Source organism: Lathamus discolor, chromosome 5, assembly GCF_037157495.1.
Source record: "Lathamus discolor isolate bLatDis1 chromosome 5, bLatDis1.hap1, whole genome shotgun sequence".
Taxonomy (NCBI): domain Eukaryota; kingdom Metazoa; phylum Chordata; class Aves; order Psittaciformes; family Psittacidae; genus Lathamus; species Lathamus discolor.
Window position 1 is genome coordinate 121,413,052 of NC_088888.1, and position 13,599 is coordinate 121,426,650.

Genomic DNA, 13,599 nt, shown 5'->3' on the forward strand with positions numbered 1-13,599 from the left:
TATCCCGGTCAACCCTCTGAAAGAACTGTACTGGCAGTTCACCAGAGCAAATATTTCCAGATGAGGAGCATCGTTGTCCATGGAAGGAAAGGGCCTCCTAGGGATCAAACAACCTTGCAAGGATGGCATGAGGAGAGAATAAAGTCAAGAGAAGGAAAAGCATGAGGCTGGTGATCACTGCACCCAGGTCAGTTATAGCTCCTGTCTTCTGCTTGGAAGCCAACATTTAATTTTAAACAAATCCAATTTCACCTCTATTAAGAAAAATAATAAATTCTTGTGCGCAGTAAAAATAATTTGGCAGCATTCCCATCTGCACACAAGGAGTGACTCAAGGTCACCCATACTCTTCTGTTGTATTCATTGAACTTGGCATGTGACACCATGCTTGAAATGGCCCCTTCCTTGTGCTGACTCAGGTGTTTGTGCAAAGCTGCAATCACATCAAAGAGCTTATTTGTCAGAAAAACTATCTTTTAAGGTGTTTTGGCAGTTAATTTTGGTTCTATTCTGAAGTAAACTGCAAGGTCTATAAGGAAGGAAAAGGGGAGAGAAAAGCGCAAATTCAAATTGGATTATGCAGATTATAGAACTGTGATTCTATCAAAAAATGTGGTCTTCTTCCAGATGCAGACAACTCACATCATATAGCAAATGATTCCATGCTAGCAGGAATACCTGGGTAATATGATGTTAAAGCTTAAGGAAACGAGTAAGCCTGACTTCTTGGAGATACACAGTTTATGTTATCTTGGTATGACAAAGTTAAGACGCTTTCTAGTCTTCTCCTTGTACAGCTCCATCTTCCAGCTTTAGTAACTTTGATTTTGATAATGGTCGGAAGTAAAGGGTATTCCAGGAAATGCAGGCTGGTATGACTCAGAAAACAGCAAGTGGCATATTGCGAAGACAAGTCATGAGAGCTGTGAAAAACCTGACATACAGAAGAAAGATCATTGATCTTGGACACACCAAAGACAGCACACCACCAAATGAAATGTAACTATGTATATAGACAACACAGAAGCCTCTGATCCACCTTTGACAGAAGTGCTGTAGAAAAGTGGTTGGTACCTTAATTCAGGCATAAGCAGAATGTGGTAACTGAAATACTTTGAATTGCTCTGTTATTTTTCCATTACACAAGTTTTTGGGCTATCTGGAAGTATCACACTACCCGAAAAGGCCTTACAGGGTCGGATGCATCTGCGTCATTTTAATAACCAAACCACCACACCAGTGTAGATTAATAACTAGCTAGTTAGTGGTGGTTAGACTCCTGTCTTTCCACAGGGAATACCTTGTTTAGGTAAGGCTTTAACTGTCAGGAATTGAAACCTCTTTAGGTTGTTTAACAAGAAAGCTCAGTAAAAGGTCTTGGGGAGGTTTTGAGTTTATTTACATAGAATCATAAAACAGTTAGGGTTGGAAAGGACCTTAGGATCATCCAGTTTCAACCCCCCTGCCATGGGCAGGGACACCTCACACTAAACCACGTCACCCAAGGCTCTGTCCAACCTGGCCTTGAACACTGCCAGGGATGGAGCGTTCACAGCTTCCCTGGGCAACCCGTTCCAATGCCTCACCACCCTAACAGGAAAGAACTTCTTCCTTATATCCAATCTAAACTTCCCCTGTTTAAGTTTTAACCCATTACCCCTTGTCCTGTCACTACAGTCTCTGACGAAGAGTCCCTCCCCAGCATCCCTATAGGCCCCCTTCAGATACTGGAAGCTGCTCTCAGGTCCCCATGCAGCCTTCTCTTCTCCAGGCTGAACAGCCCCAACTTCCTCAGCCTGTCTTCATACGGGAGGTGCTCCAGTCCCCTGATCATCCTCGTGGCCTCCTCTGGACTTGTTCCAGCAGTTCCATGTCCTTTTTATGTTGAGGACACCAGAACTGCACATAATGCTCCAGGTGAGGTCTCACAAGAGCAGAGTAGACATGCAGTCCTCTTGTGCCTCTTGTATTGATATCCTTTGTTATGCTCAGAAATCCTGTTGGAAACATCCTTGCATTAACATATGATGTGAATTAAGGTGCTAGATAAGGAATTTATGTTACATGTGGACTCTCGGAGTAGGTTCTGTATTAGTTTAATTCAGTAAACGGAAATTTCAGCAGGGACTATTTTTGGAATACCTATTCTTGTTGCTAACCTTACCTTTGGAAAGTATTCCAAAACCAAGCAGTGACGAGATGGTCTGGGTGAAAGATCATTCTGGTATATCCCTGACTTCCACAGTAGTTGGTGCAGCTGAGACTGGGCCTGTTGTTTGCAGTAACTTGTCTCTGCAGCGGGGTTCGATACCTTGAGGATCGTTAGGAGGAGAGCGTCCTGTGCACTTCAGTGGGAGGTTACACACACAACCACCAGCGCTGGCATCAGCCTGTGTAAACACGGCCATGGGATTAAGGAAACAGAACTGCATTTCCAGCATTTATACTTCTTGCATTTAAATCAACCACTGAGCAACTCAAAATGGGTTTGTTTTTCCTTTCCCTAATTTGGCAGTTTTGATTTATTTTACTTTCTACCAAACTGTACTGCATCTGCATTGCGGCTATTAATAGGTTTGTTTCCTTCATGCTATGGACAAGGCGGTGAAGTGGCGGCTTTCAGGGTAATACACTAACTCACCACTGGGTGGTACTACAGAAACAGAGACCACAACAGTAGGGAAGTGCCAAATCCATCATGTGATTCCTATTCCCAATTCCATGTACCTGGGAAAGGGAGCAAGTTAGCGTGCAAGCGTAACAGACGGCAGGAAGGTGGGGGTTTGCATGGAAAACCGCCCTTTGCCTGAAAACTTACCTTCCAGGGGTCTAAAACCGTGTTCAATGTGACCAAGGCAGAGTTAGCTGAAGGGCTGGTTGTCATCCGCGTGAGTTATGTAACCGAAAGTTAATTCTAAGTAAGACTCTTGTCTTTTCATGAAAATAATGTTATTTCCAGCCCTTCGCACGCTGTAGCTGCCGTTAAACATTATGGAGAATAAATCACTCTCCAAAGGGGGAAAAAAAAAAAAGCGAAGTCGAAAACTGGTGAGGTAAAAATGATGTAATTTTTTGCATAAAGCGCCACCGTCGTACTTCAAGAGCGTGTTGTGGGGCCGCCGGGACAGGCGCTGCCCTCAGCCGGCCTCGCCTCCCCTCAGCCGCGCTGGGCGCGAAGGAGATGGCGCCGGCTCCTCCGCCCTGCGCCAGCGGGGTCCGCCACTAAGCGCCTGGAGCACCCGCCGGGAAGGAGCCCGCTTCCCTCTGCCCCCCTCCGGCACCCGGCGCCGCGGGGCAAGCGCTCCCTTCCGCAGGAAGGTCCCAGGCCCCCGAGCAGGGCGGGAGAGGCCGCTCCTCCATCGCTGTCACCGCGGCGTGTGCGCGGCATTGGAGGAGAGGATTCCCCCTCACGGGAGGCGGGACGAGGGCAGGGAAACGGCGCTTCCCGCCCTTCGCAGCCCGGGCGCGCGCCGAGCCGCAACCGCCGCCGCCGCCCGCCGCCATTTTACCCTCCCGGCCCCGGCTGCCGGCCCGCCCCTTTCCTCCTCCTCCTCCTCCTCCTCCTCCCCGCTCGCCAGCCCGCCGCTCGGCCCTGGGGTGGGATAGGCGGAGCGAAAAGGAAAGGGAGGAGGAGGGACTCGGCCACCTTCGCCTGCCGCCTGGTCGGAAACTGCCGAGCTTGAGCCCGAGCGCCCTGTCCCCCCTCCTCCTCCTTCCCCCTCAGCAAAATGGCGGCGCGTGGAGTCACTGGGAGCCAGTGAGTGACTCGGCTTCTCCTCCCCGCCGCTACCGCCGCCGCCACAGGCTCATTTGCATTGATCAGCCGCCCCATCCCCCCCTTCCCCCGGATCCCAGGCCGGTCCCTGCCTCTCCCCCCCCCTCCCCTTCCCTTCTCTTCCTATTCCTTCCCGCCCCCTCCTTCCCCTCCCCCCCCCCCCCCCGGCTGACCCCCGCCCCGGCCCCCATCAATCATCAATCAGCAGCACCGAGTGGATCAATCAATGGTCGGGAGGAGGCGGCGGCGGCGGCTGCTGCTGTTAATGAACAATGTGTGAGAGCTGCGCCGAGCTGCTGGAGGTGTTAAATGAGAGTAAGTGCGGCCGCCCTCCCCCGCTACCCTCCCCCCCAGCGCTCCTCGCCCCGGGCCGGGACCCCACGTACCCTCCTCTGCACGGGCTGGGTTATAACCCCGCTTCATCTCCTTCCTTACCCTTCCCTTCCCTGCTCGCCGCCCGGTTCGGGCCTCCTGGGCGCGGGGTTACCTCTCTCCCTCTCTGCGGGGTGGCCATAGAGGGAGAGCCTGCTCTGCGGCTTCCTTCTTCCCCTCCTCTCCACACCGGGGCCGGGCGACTTGCGGCCTGGGGCGGGTGCGCTGAGGGGCTGTCCCCGCCGGGCCTTTCCCCAGTGCCCCCCCCTCCTTCCTTCCTTCCTTCCTTCCTTCCTCCGCCACCTTTCCCTCTTTCCCGCCTGCCCCCCGGGTGTCTGCGTGTGGGGCCGGGCGGGGACGTGACCCTGCCGCCGGCGTGAGGAGCCCGCTTCTCGCTCCCCATCGCCGGGAAGCCGCGGCAGGGCCTAGCTGGCTCCGCACTTGGCTTGAGGAGGTGCCCGGCAGCCGCTCCGGTGGCTGCTGAGCAGCTGGAGGCCGGGCCTGGGCTGGGTCCCTTTTAAGCAGTAGACAAGGCGGCTCTGAGTGATCCTGCTTCCCCCCTCCCCCTCGCCTGTCCGCGGTGTGGTGTGGACGGGGAAGGGGTGGGGGGGGGGGAAATGGGGGACGCGGTGGAGATGGTTTTCGGGTACCTATTTCTCCGAAGCGACTGCTTGGCTGTGGGGAGCCGGCGCCTGAAGGAGCCTGGCTCGGCTTTGCGAGGGCCGGGCTGCCGGAGGGGGGGAGGTGGAGGGAGAAGGAGCTCCCCGGTGTTTCGCTTCGGGGGTGGTCTCTTGCTTCCTTCCGAAGTTTCCTCTTTACGAGCATTAGCAGAGCGGCCGGGAGGATCGGAGGGTTGATAGGGCAGGTATTTCCCCCGTACGGCTAAAACCGGTCTTCATTTTGGGTACGGGATCCTTTTTACCCTTCTGCAGTAGGCCTCGTGTGGAACCTGCTCCCAGTTCCCCGCGTCAGGCAAGGTACCGTCCCGGCCTTTCCGAGGCTTGTCTCTGTGCACTGCTTCATGAACAAAGACCAAAACCCAACGTTTGTAGAGATGCTAAGGAATTTAAGGAGCTGAAGTTGTGATTAGCGGGAAGTTTGGCTATCTCGAATCTGAACCATTTTTCCTGGTTGCACACTGCAGTCTGCGGAGAGGCAAATAATCTTCCTGTAAAGTGAAGCACAGAATACTTCCTACAACGGGATTTGGGGAGAGTTTTCCTTAACTCTTGTGAGGCCTAGTTGCATGTGGTGGTTGCTTATTCCTAAAACGTGTCAGTGCATACTCTGGTAGTCCAGTGTTGGCCTCTTGCTGGGAAAATAACGACATTCAGTGATGGCCGGTGTGTTATTTGAAAAGCAAAAACGTATGTATAGAACTAACTTTCAGGAGAGCCAAAAGGCTGGAATAAATCAAACTAAATGCTAAAGAGATCTGTTGGGTTGTTCAAAATGTTTGCCAAGTTTGAGTAAGCTTGTCATTCCAGCATCTTGTGTTGAACAATCGTAAATTAAGTAAACATCACAACATCTTGTATCTTATCTTTCTCAACTGGAGGGGTGGGGAATGTGTTGGTATTAGAGACTGAATGCTTATTTAAACAGTAGGTTCAAAATGAGACTAAACTGTCAATGGTGGATTGATGACAACTGTTTGAAGAGAGAACTTTGGTTTTGATGGATGGGTAAATAATCATTGCTCAGACGTGATCAAGTTGATTGGTATGAGCAAATACGGAAAAAAAGTTGTAATGTTAAATATGGTATTTCAAGAAATCTCTGTAATTCCAGTATGGACTTATTTTTAGAACCATTTTAAGATAATTGGGATTTAGGCTGCTAGATATTCCCCTACAGATAAAGTAATATTTTAAATCACTTGAACTGTTTCTTTTTTAAATCTGTAACTAGGGTATGGATAACTTAATGGTTCTGTATAATTTGAGATATGAACCTGCTACTTACGTTTGGGAAACCTGGCTTTGCAGTCAAATTTATTAGGGAGATTATGCACCATTATTGCTATGTACTTATCTGACCAGCTACTGTCGGGTTTGGCTTTCCATTCAGAGAAACAAGCACATAAATAAACATACTTGGCGTGTGTGTTTGGAGATGAAGGTATATATGATGGTGCCCTGTGTGCCACCTACCTCCTCACTGCATGAGAACGAGTTGCAAGGGAGGTATACTTCCTTTTCTGACTTGAAGTTGTGTTCTTTGCATTTCTGAAGGAGTCATTAAGAGTAATGCACAAAAATAATGTCAAGCCTTGGGTTTTGAAATGCTGCAGCGAAAATGAAAACTGGTAGTAAAGAATGAGGTCATGCCCAGAATGTGTGAGCCAGAAACTGCCAGCAGCTTCCTTTGCTGCCCGCCGAGCATTTGGGATCGCGTCTTCACTGAGACTACTGAAACAGCGTTTTGAAAGAGGTCCAGGAAACATAATCTAGATTGTTTTAGAGATTTCTTCCTAAACCAAACATTTTTAGATGGAACACATACTGCCCTTTGTCTTCATTTACCCTAATGTTTACAAAATAGTTATTTGGTGTCAGTTGTAGGACAGGTCATGTAGAAAGTGAATTGACTAACAGCTCTTGATGGATTGTTTTGAAAAGGACACATGGGAAGCTCCAGTTTTCTTCAGCAGAAGCTACTGATTTATGGATGACAGGAGGATGGGATTTAACAATTCTGCAAGCAGCCAGGCATATTTTTATTATAAGCATATTAGTCCCACTATAAACTGGTACAGTATTAATTGACACCTCAGAACAGCATGCAGAGCTGGAGCTTTTGTCTAGCAGTGACCTTTGTGTAGGCCCAGGGTTAGGTCTTGCTAAAGCTCAGTACAGTACTCCAGGTCCTTAGGCCTCATTTTGTAACAGGTAGTCAGAGTCAGAGGATCTGCTTCTGTGGCACTCCTAAGGGCCATCTGAGATCTGTGGAGTGGAAACCTGTAGCTTAAAGGACTTAGTTTTTGGTCACATGTATGCATGTGTGTATGTGTGTGTGTGTGTGTGTGTGTATATATATATATATATACAAAACTTCATTGCTATGCTTAAGCATGAGAAGTGGGCAATGTTTTGGGACAAAACATGGACAAAAGCAGCAGTGTTGGTTTTGTTTTTTTTTTTTTTTGGGGGGGTTCCCCTTTTTTTCCTCTTGCAGCATGTTTATTTTCAGCATTTGATCTAAGTATGAAACCCAGTGAACGCCCTGATCTGGAGGTTATTTCCTGAGTAGTAGTAGTAGTAGTTTCAAGTTATGATTTGATCCAGGAACTCGGTAAAACACAAGTTCCTCAATGAAATGCCCAGGCTACAAAGTAGTTTCTTGCATTTCAAGGTAATCTGTTGTCCACTCAGAGTAAACAGTCTTAATTTCTCATTGAGTGCTAGGAGTATGTTGGCTTCACTTACATCTTCCTAGGCAGGGCTTTAATAGGAATAAAGCCTGTAAAAACTCTGGTCAGATTTCTCAAGTGATCTTCCACAATATAAACCCTTTTAGTAGCCTTAAATAGAAAGAAAAAAGAAAAGAAGACACAATAGTTTACTATTTAAGATAAGGGCACTTGATTCACAAGAGACTTTAGAACAGATTCTCATGTCATGAGTTATAGGGGCTCGCTTAAATGTACACACTTTTTGCAGGAAAAAAATGTGTGGAGAACATAATGTGCTTTCATGTTAATTTACAGCATTCTGTATCCCAGAATGAACCCTGCTATCGACACACTGCACATTCCTTGGTTTCTCTGGATGCCAGCTCTTGTCAGTCTAGGAGGGATTATATTGAGTTTCATTTGTTCTTTAGTAGTATTTACATTACTGTGCTGTCCAGGGGCCCTGATCAGGATACTTCTGTTTTGGTAGGCACTGCGCAGGCACCCAGATAGTCTTAACCCTAAAGTAAGCCAGAAAATACAGAAGTATAACCTCAAAGAGGGATTTTGCTGCCTCAAGTCTTTCACACCACGGTTTTGCAGGTTGCTGTGTCACACCTGAAGACAGGGTAATAGTTTGAACTACCTGTAGAACCAGGCAATCTCTGAACATTTACACAGGCTTTGTTTGAAAGTGTATGTGATGCTCCATGATAAGTGTTTGAGTGCAAAATCATTGTCATGTGCCTGGGAGTGCTGCCTCTTAGTTTGAAGTGGAAATCTCATCCTCAGGATGGGCCTGAGTCAGCTGGACTTGTACTCCTGGCTGTGATGTGTCCCAGAGAGCCCGACTGCGCTTGGTTACCTACGAGGCTTCCCTTTGGGATTGCAGCTGGTGCTGATGTATGTTGACTTAAAACTCCATAGATGATTTTGGTTTAGGTTTGTTTTGTTCTTGGTGTTTAGTTTGGTTTTTATAAAAGTAAGGAAAAAAAAAAGTGCAACATGGAAAAATGAGGTTTCATTATACAGTGGCTATTGTGGGTTTAGGTAGCTTTGGTAGGCCAGGGTTATTCCTGGCTCTTGGTTTCTGGGAACTAAGGTTTTCTTCCCAGCATTCTGCTTCGCTTTCTTCAGCGATTGCCTTTTTAGTCCATTTTTTTTCCTAGCAGCTCTGAAACTTTATGAAATCACATTGATGAATAGAGTCTCACAGTTATCATTCTATTACACAAGCTTGCAGGCCATTTTTCTTGTTTTCTGTTAAACCTTTAGTAAAATATACAGTAAAACCCAAACCAAACCCGACACAGTTTAGTCAAGCACAGGAGATGGATGTACACTAATATTTGTTGTTTTGTCTGTTACCACTGTCAGCTGGCCTGCAGAACCACTCCCAGTATGATCAGGTCCATAAAAACACTTGAGATTCAGGAGTGTTTTACTGTTTGTATAGCTTCAGGATAGCCCTGTGTTTGGATGCTGAAGATGCTGGACTTCTTGTCATGTAGTTCTGGCATTTAGGAAGTATGAAAGGTAGATGTAGAGGTTGAGTGAAGCAGTGCTTACCTTGAGGTAGGTTAGAAATCGAAGTATTCGTGAACATTGCAGCATTCAGTTTGCTCTTTGGGGCTTGGAGAAGATGAATATTTTATGCTGTGAATATTCATGTATAATTTTAGATATTGAGTATATGTTATAGTAAGATTATTACAAATACTGCATAATTAATATCACTTGGTCTCCAACAGCTGCTGTCACTTGTTCAGTGGTTGCTTGTAAGCTTCAGTATTGATTTTCTGGCTATCCCTAGTGTTTTGTGCAGATCTAGGGTTTCACTTGACTGATAATTCCTCTTGTGCAAAACCATAAAGGAGTTGTCTGTGTTTCATGGCTTTTTCTTTTTTCTCTTTTTTTAGAGATTCATGTTTTCACTTGCATCATATTTCCATGTTCAGAAGCTCTGCGGAGACTCTTGTACAACTTTATTACACTAGCCTAAATAATTACTGTCTGCTGTTGAATAAAAGAAGCTCAGTTACTTATAAAAATTAATTCAGTGATTGTTTCATGCTTATTTTTGTCTTTGCCCCTTTCTAAGGGGATGATCAGCCAGACTTTAAGGAAAATGAAAATAACTTTTCCTTTATAGTAGTATAGCCAAATTACAGCTATCATGGACTGTGGTGAAGGGCTACTCCAAATGAATCCCAGTAACCAGAGGAAAAAATATGGAACTTGTATCCTTTCTAATTGTGAACTTTCTAAAGCAAAAGGGAAGATGACACTAAGATGAAGTTCCTTTAACTTGTGTGTAATTGCAAAGCAGTGAAGGAAAAACTCTGTGACTTCAATAGCTAAAAGGCTTCTATTTTTAGAAAAATATTTCAGCTTTTGTTCTGTGCAACGGTTTTGGTTCATGATATTTGATGTAATCAAAAATGATTTTGTCCTGAAACTTTTCCTGTTCAGGCTGCTTGAGACCGGGTCTTTCTCATTGCTCAAGCCTCTTGATCACTGATGCTGAAGATGAGGTTACATAAACCCCATTCTGCTGAGTTTTGCTGTGAGTTATGGACCGTTGACGTGTATTTTCTGAGGTCTTTCTCTTTATGTTTAGGGAAATCTTCTGTTGGATAAGTACTTGTTATGTTGTCTTTAAGGCTTAAGAAAGCCATAGAAACAAACATCCTTACATTTCTTACGAAAGTGTACCTGCCAGTGGCAGGGGGGTTGGAACTAGATGATCTTAAGGTCCTTTCCCAGCCAAACCCTTGTGATTCTATGTAATATTAAGGAAATTATTTATAGTAAAGTTTCTCAGGTTTTACGCTGCAGATGCTCTCAGCCTTCCTCGTAATGGGCCTGTGCAGGCTCTCTGGCTATATTCCTACTTAGTTACGTGAATAATTTCAAGGAAAATCAAGAAAGAAAGAAGAAAATCCCTTGCTTTATTAAATTTTCTTTTGAAGACCTTTGACTAGTGTAGAACTTAAAGTTACCTTGCTTTCTGTGTGGGAAAACTTCCTGTTAGATACATTCTTTTCCGTGCCCCTTGGCACTGCATGGCTTTTACTTTAAGGGTCGTTTTCAAGTTACAGAACTCCCGAGCAATTCCTGAGACATGCGCTAGCTGATGTGGTTTAGTCTATCCTGGATGTTATCAGTGTCAGTTCTAGGGGGAGACTCACTGTTAAAATTATCCTTAGATGCTCAGGTGATGTGAGGGAATTGGCAGTAAAAGGATGCTTGGGTTGGGAATTCTGAGCTGTGGTTGGAGGGGCAGTACCTTGGAGAGCAGACGCTGGGCCTGTTCCCCTCTGCCTGCCTGAGAGGCGATGCTTTGGCTTCTGGAGGACCAACAGTTCTGTCTTCCATGGAGGGACTTGTGTGGCTTCAGGGGATTATGAGATTTACCCTTTCTTTTCATTTGTAGAATTCCTTTTCCCTTATTTTTCTCCCATGATAAACAGAAAAACCTATTTCTTCATTGTTAATACTGACTTTTTACTTTGTGGCTTTTAATTCCTTGCTGCTTTGATTTCTCTGTGTCACTGCAGTTTGTGTCTGCCTTCCTGTGTTCTAGTAACACTGAGTCAGAAAAGCAGATCTTGCTTCCTGGAATCATGTTCTGTGGACAAGTGATGAGCGGTCTGCAATTTGGTGTTTTAGAGATTGGAAGGAGAATGCAGTGTTTACTTCTTGGTTCCTTAATTTCTTTTGTTACTTCTTTCAGTATTTAATTTCATCTAAATACCTGACAATCATACTCTATTCTGAACCCCATCTTTCTTGCAACTCTTCTGTTAGCTTTCAAAGTTGTTATTTTTCTGTGCTCATAATCTTTTCCATTTCTCAGTTTCTGTTCTGCTTACCCATATGCTCTTTCTGCTTTTCCCTCTCTCTTTCATCCTTATGCTCTTTCTGCTTTTCCCTCTCTCTTTCATCCTTAGGTGTTGATGTGTGTATAATCCTGCATCTTCATATTACTGTTTCCTTTAACAGGCTTCCATAATAGATGATTTTTTCTTTTCCATTCCAGTATTCTCTGTAGGACTGTTCTGGTCTGATTCAGAAAAGATGAGAAATGGCACAGTCAGATGTTGCCTGTGGATGATAGCAGTGCTACACGGGCATCCTGGTGCTTCCAACAAGTCCTGTAAAGGCTCCCACTGTACAGAAGAGAGTTTCTTAGGAAGAGAAAGGTTCTCTGTATAGAGTGGGGTTTATGATATACTTTTAATTTTTTTAATTCCTTGTTTAAATGTAGCTCACCTGTTAGTTTTACCAGCTCAGGTAGCCAGTAAGGCAGGAGTTTTGCAAGCTAAGCTCTGCATTTGTAGTCGTCAGGGTGCTGGGACAACATGAAAAATAATCTTGCCATCTTCAGGAGCAAATGGTTGTGATGATTACTCAATGCTACAATTAAGCATAGTTGTGGCCTTTTAATTTCTGTTGTTTAAGCACATGTTGGGGTAATGCCTGTTTTTCATTTTGTGTAGCAAATCAGCAGTTTCTAGAATATAATGCGTGAAAAGGTGAGAAGCCATTCTTAACTTCTTTTCTTGTATGGGAATCAATTTGTAATCTGAATGCTAACCCTGGATGTGCAACTGTGAGAATCTCTGTGGTTTTCTCAACACTTGGTAAAAATACTCAGCTTATTTGTAATTTTCCAAAGTTTTACTTTTGGAATTTTCCAGATCTGGTATGTATGGTAAAGGTGGACTTCTTGAGGAAATCTGGTGCAAGTGCTTTACAGCTGTATGCGTATGTATAGAGCTCCTCAGGGACGTTTAGTGCTGGAACAACTGGTTGAAGAAGTTGAAACTTGTCAGAAAAACTCTTGTGGAAAAAGCACCTTTGGGTGTTGACCTTTACTTAGTGAATCTGTAGAAGGTCTGTAAATAAAACTTTAAAACTATGCAACAGTTGAGGCACAGTTTCTAGATCAGCATCCATCAGCAGATCATTGATTCCCACCTAAGAAGCGAGCGGCAAAGCTTTTTGTTGCCTTTTTCACACTAGGTTGAAGAAGACTCAGATTTATTGCACGATTTGATTCATTGACTTCTACTTGAGAACTTTCAATCTCTGTAATTGTATACAGAAACAGAGAAAAGTTCAGGATGAAAACTAAATGAAGGCAGGGCACCATGGTCATTAAATATGTTAGTCAAAAGGCTTACTGTATACACTGCTCTTTAGGACTGTATAGATCCCTTAATAGCTGTGAATGTGCTACTTCCATACCTGCTGTGCTATTGAGCAGGCAGGGATATTTTTTGTAGCTCCTTTTTGGCAGGTTCATGAAGAATAACTGGAGCTTTCTGCAAGCCTTGGAAAAATTGTCTGGTGTTTTTTTTTTTTTTCTCCGAGCTATAGAAGTGCATCAGTTCTAATTTCTGACTTGTGTAAAACCAGTGCCCTCAAAACATGAAGAATTTCTCTCTACTTAACAGGAGTAGACATCCCATTTTTAAACTGCAGGTGGATTTTTCTGGAGAAGGTAGTTTTCCATTAGCCTCCTACATGTTGTCTGTAGGAAGCCATAGGTACAAGACATGTACAAATGGTATGGTATTAATGTGTGTGTTATATGTTGTGTTGTGCAACTTTCGTTATCTTTGTCTCCGTTGCACTTCTCAACTCATTTTGTGGGGATTTGGTAACTTTCTAATGAGAGCTTAACTTCATTTTCAAGAAGGGGTCAGTTGCTGTTTATTAGTCACTGACATGTAACTATTAAATTCTTCATTATTTAAGTTGCAATACAACCCCGTTTGTTTTTACCGCTATTGAAATTTTGGTCAAGTGTATGTGAACTGAAACCCCCATGTTTTTCAGAATCCCCTTGTGCTGGGGCGTCTGCTTCTTGCAAATCTTGTGATCAGCTTTCATTCTAAACTCTCTGGGCATCAACAAAACCAACACTGCTTTCACTTGTGTGCTCTTTCTGTTTGGAGAACCTGTGAACAGTGCTGGAAATGGACAGTGTCATCTCTGCAAGGGAGGACAACTCCAGAAAAGCTGTAGAAGTGCCAGAATATCACAATCT

At 44.8% G+C, this 13,599-nt stretch overlaps 1 protein-coding gene and 1 long non-coding RNA gene across 7 annotated transcripts in view; one reads left to right on the top strand and one right to left on the bottom strand.

Moving 5' to 3' along the window:
• Positions 1–1,375: 1,375 nt before the first annotated feature.
• LOC136015854 (uncharacterized) lies at positions 1,376–4,407 on the bottom strand. The gene is made up of 3 exons (XR_010613377.1): positions 4,211–4,407; positions 2,165–2,390; positions 1,376–1,997 (listed from the first exon to the last, which is right to left on the bottom strand). It is a non-coding gene; the product is annotated as an uncharacterized LOC136015854 (long non-coding RNA).
• Positions 3,514–13,599, top strand: part of USP34 (ubiquitin specific peptidase 34) — a 139,303-nt gene continuing 129,217 nt past the window's right edge. For 2 of the 6 annotated variants that reach the window (XM_065682384.1, XM_065682385.1), the window contains exons 1-2: positions 3,514–4,090; positions 5,080–5,124. In XM_065682384.1, coding sequence (XP_065538456.1) covers positions 4,048–4,090; positions 5,080–5,124 — 88 coding nt within the window. In that variant the 5' untranslated portion in view covers positions 3,514–4,047. The remainder of the gene's footprint in view (positions 4,091–5,079; positions 5,125–13,599) is intronic. The other 4 variants (XM_065682386.1, XM_065682387.1, XM_065682390.1 and 1 more) reach the window with 3 other exon arrangements.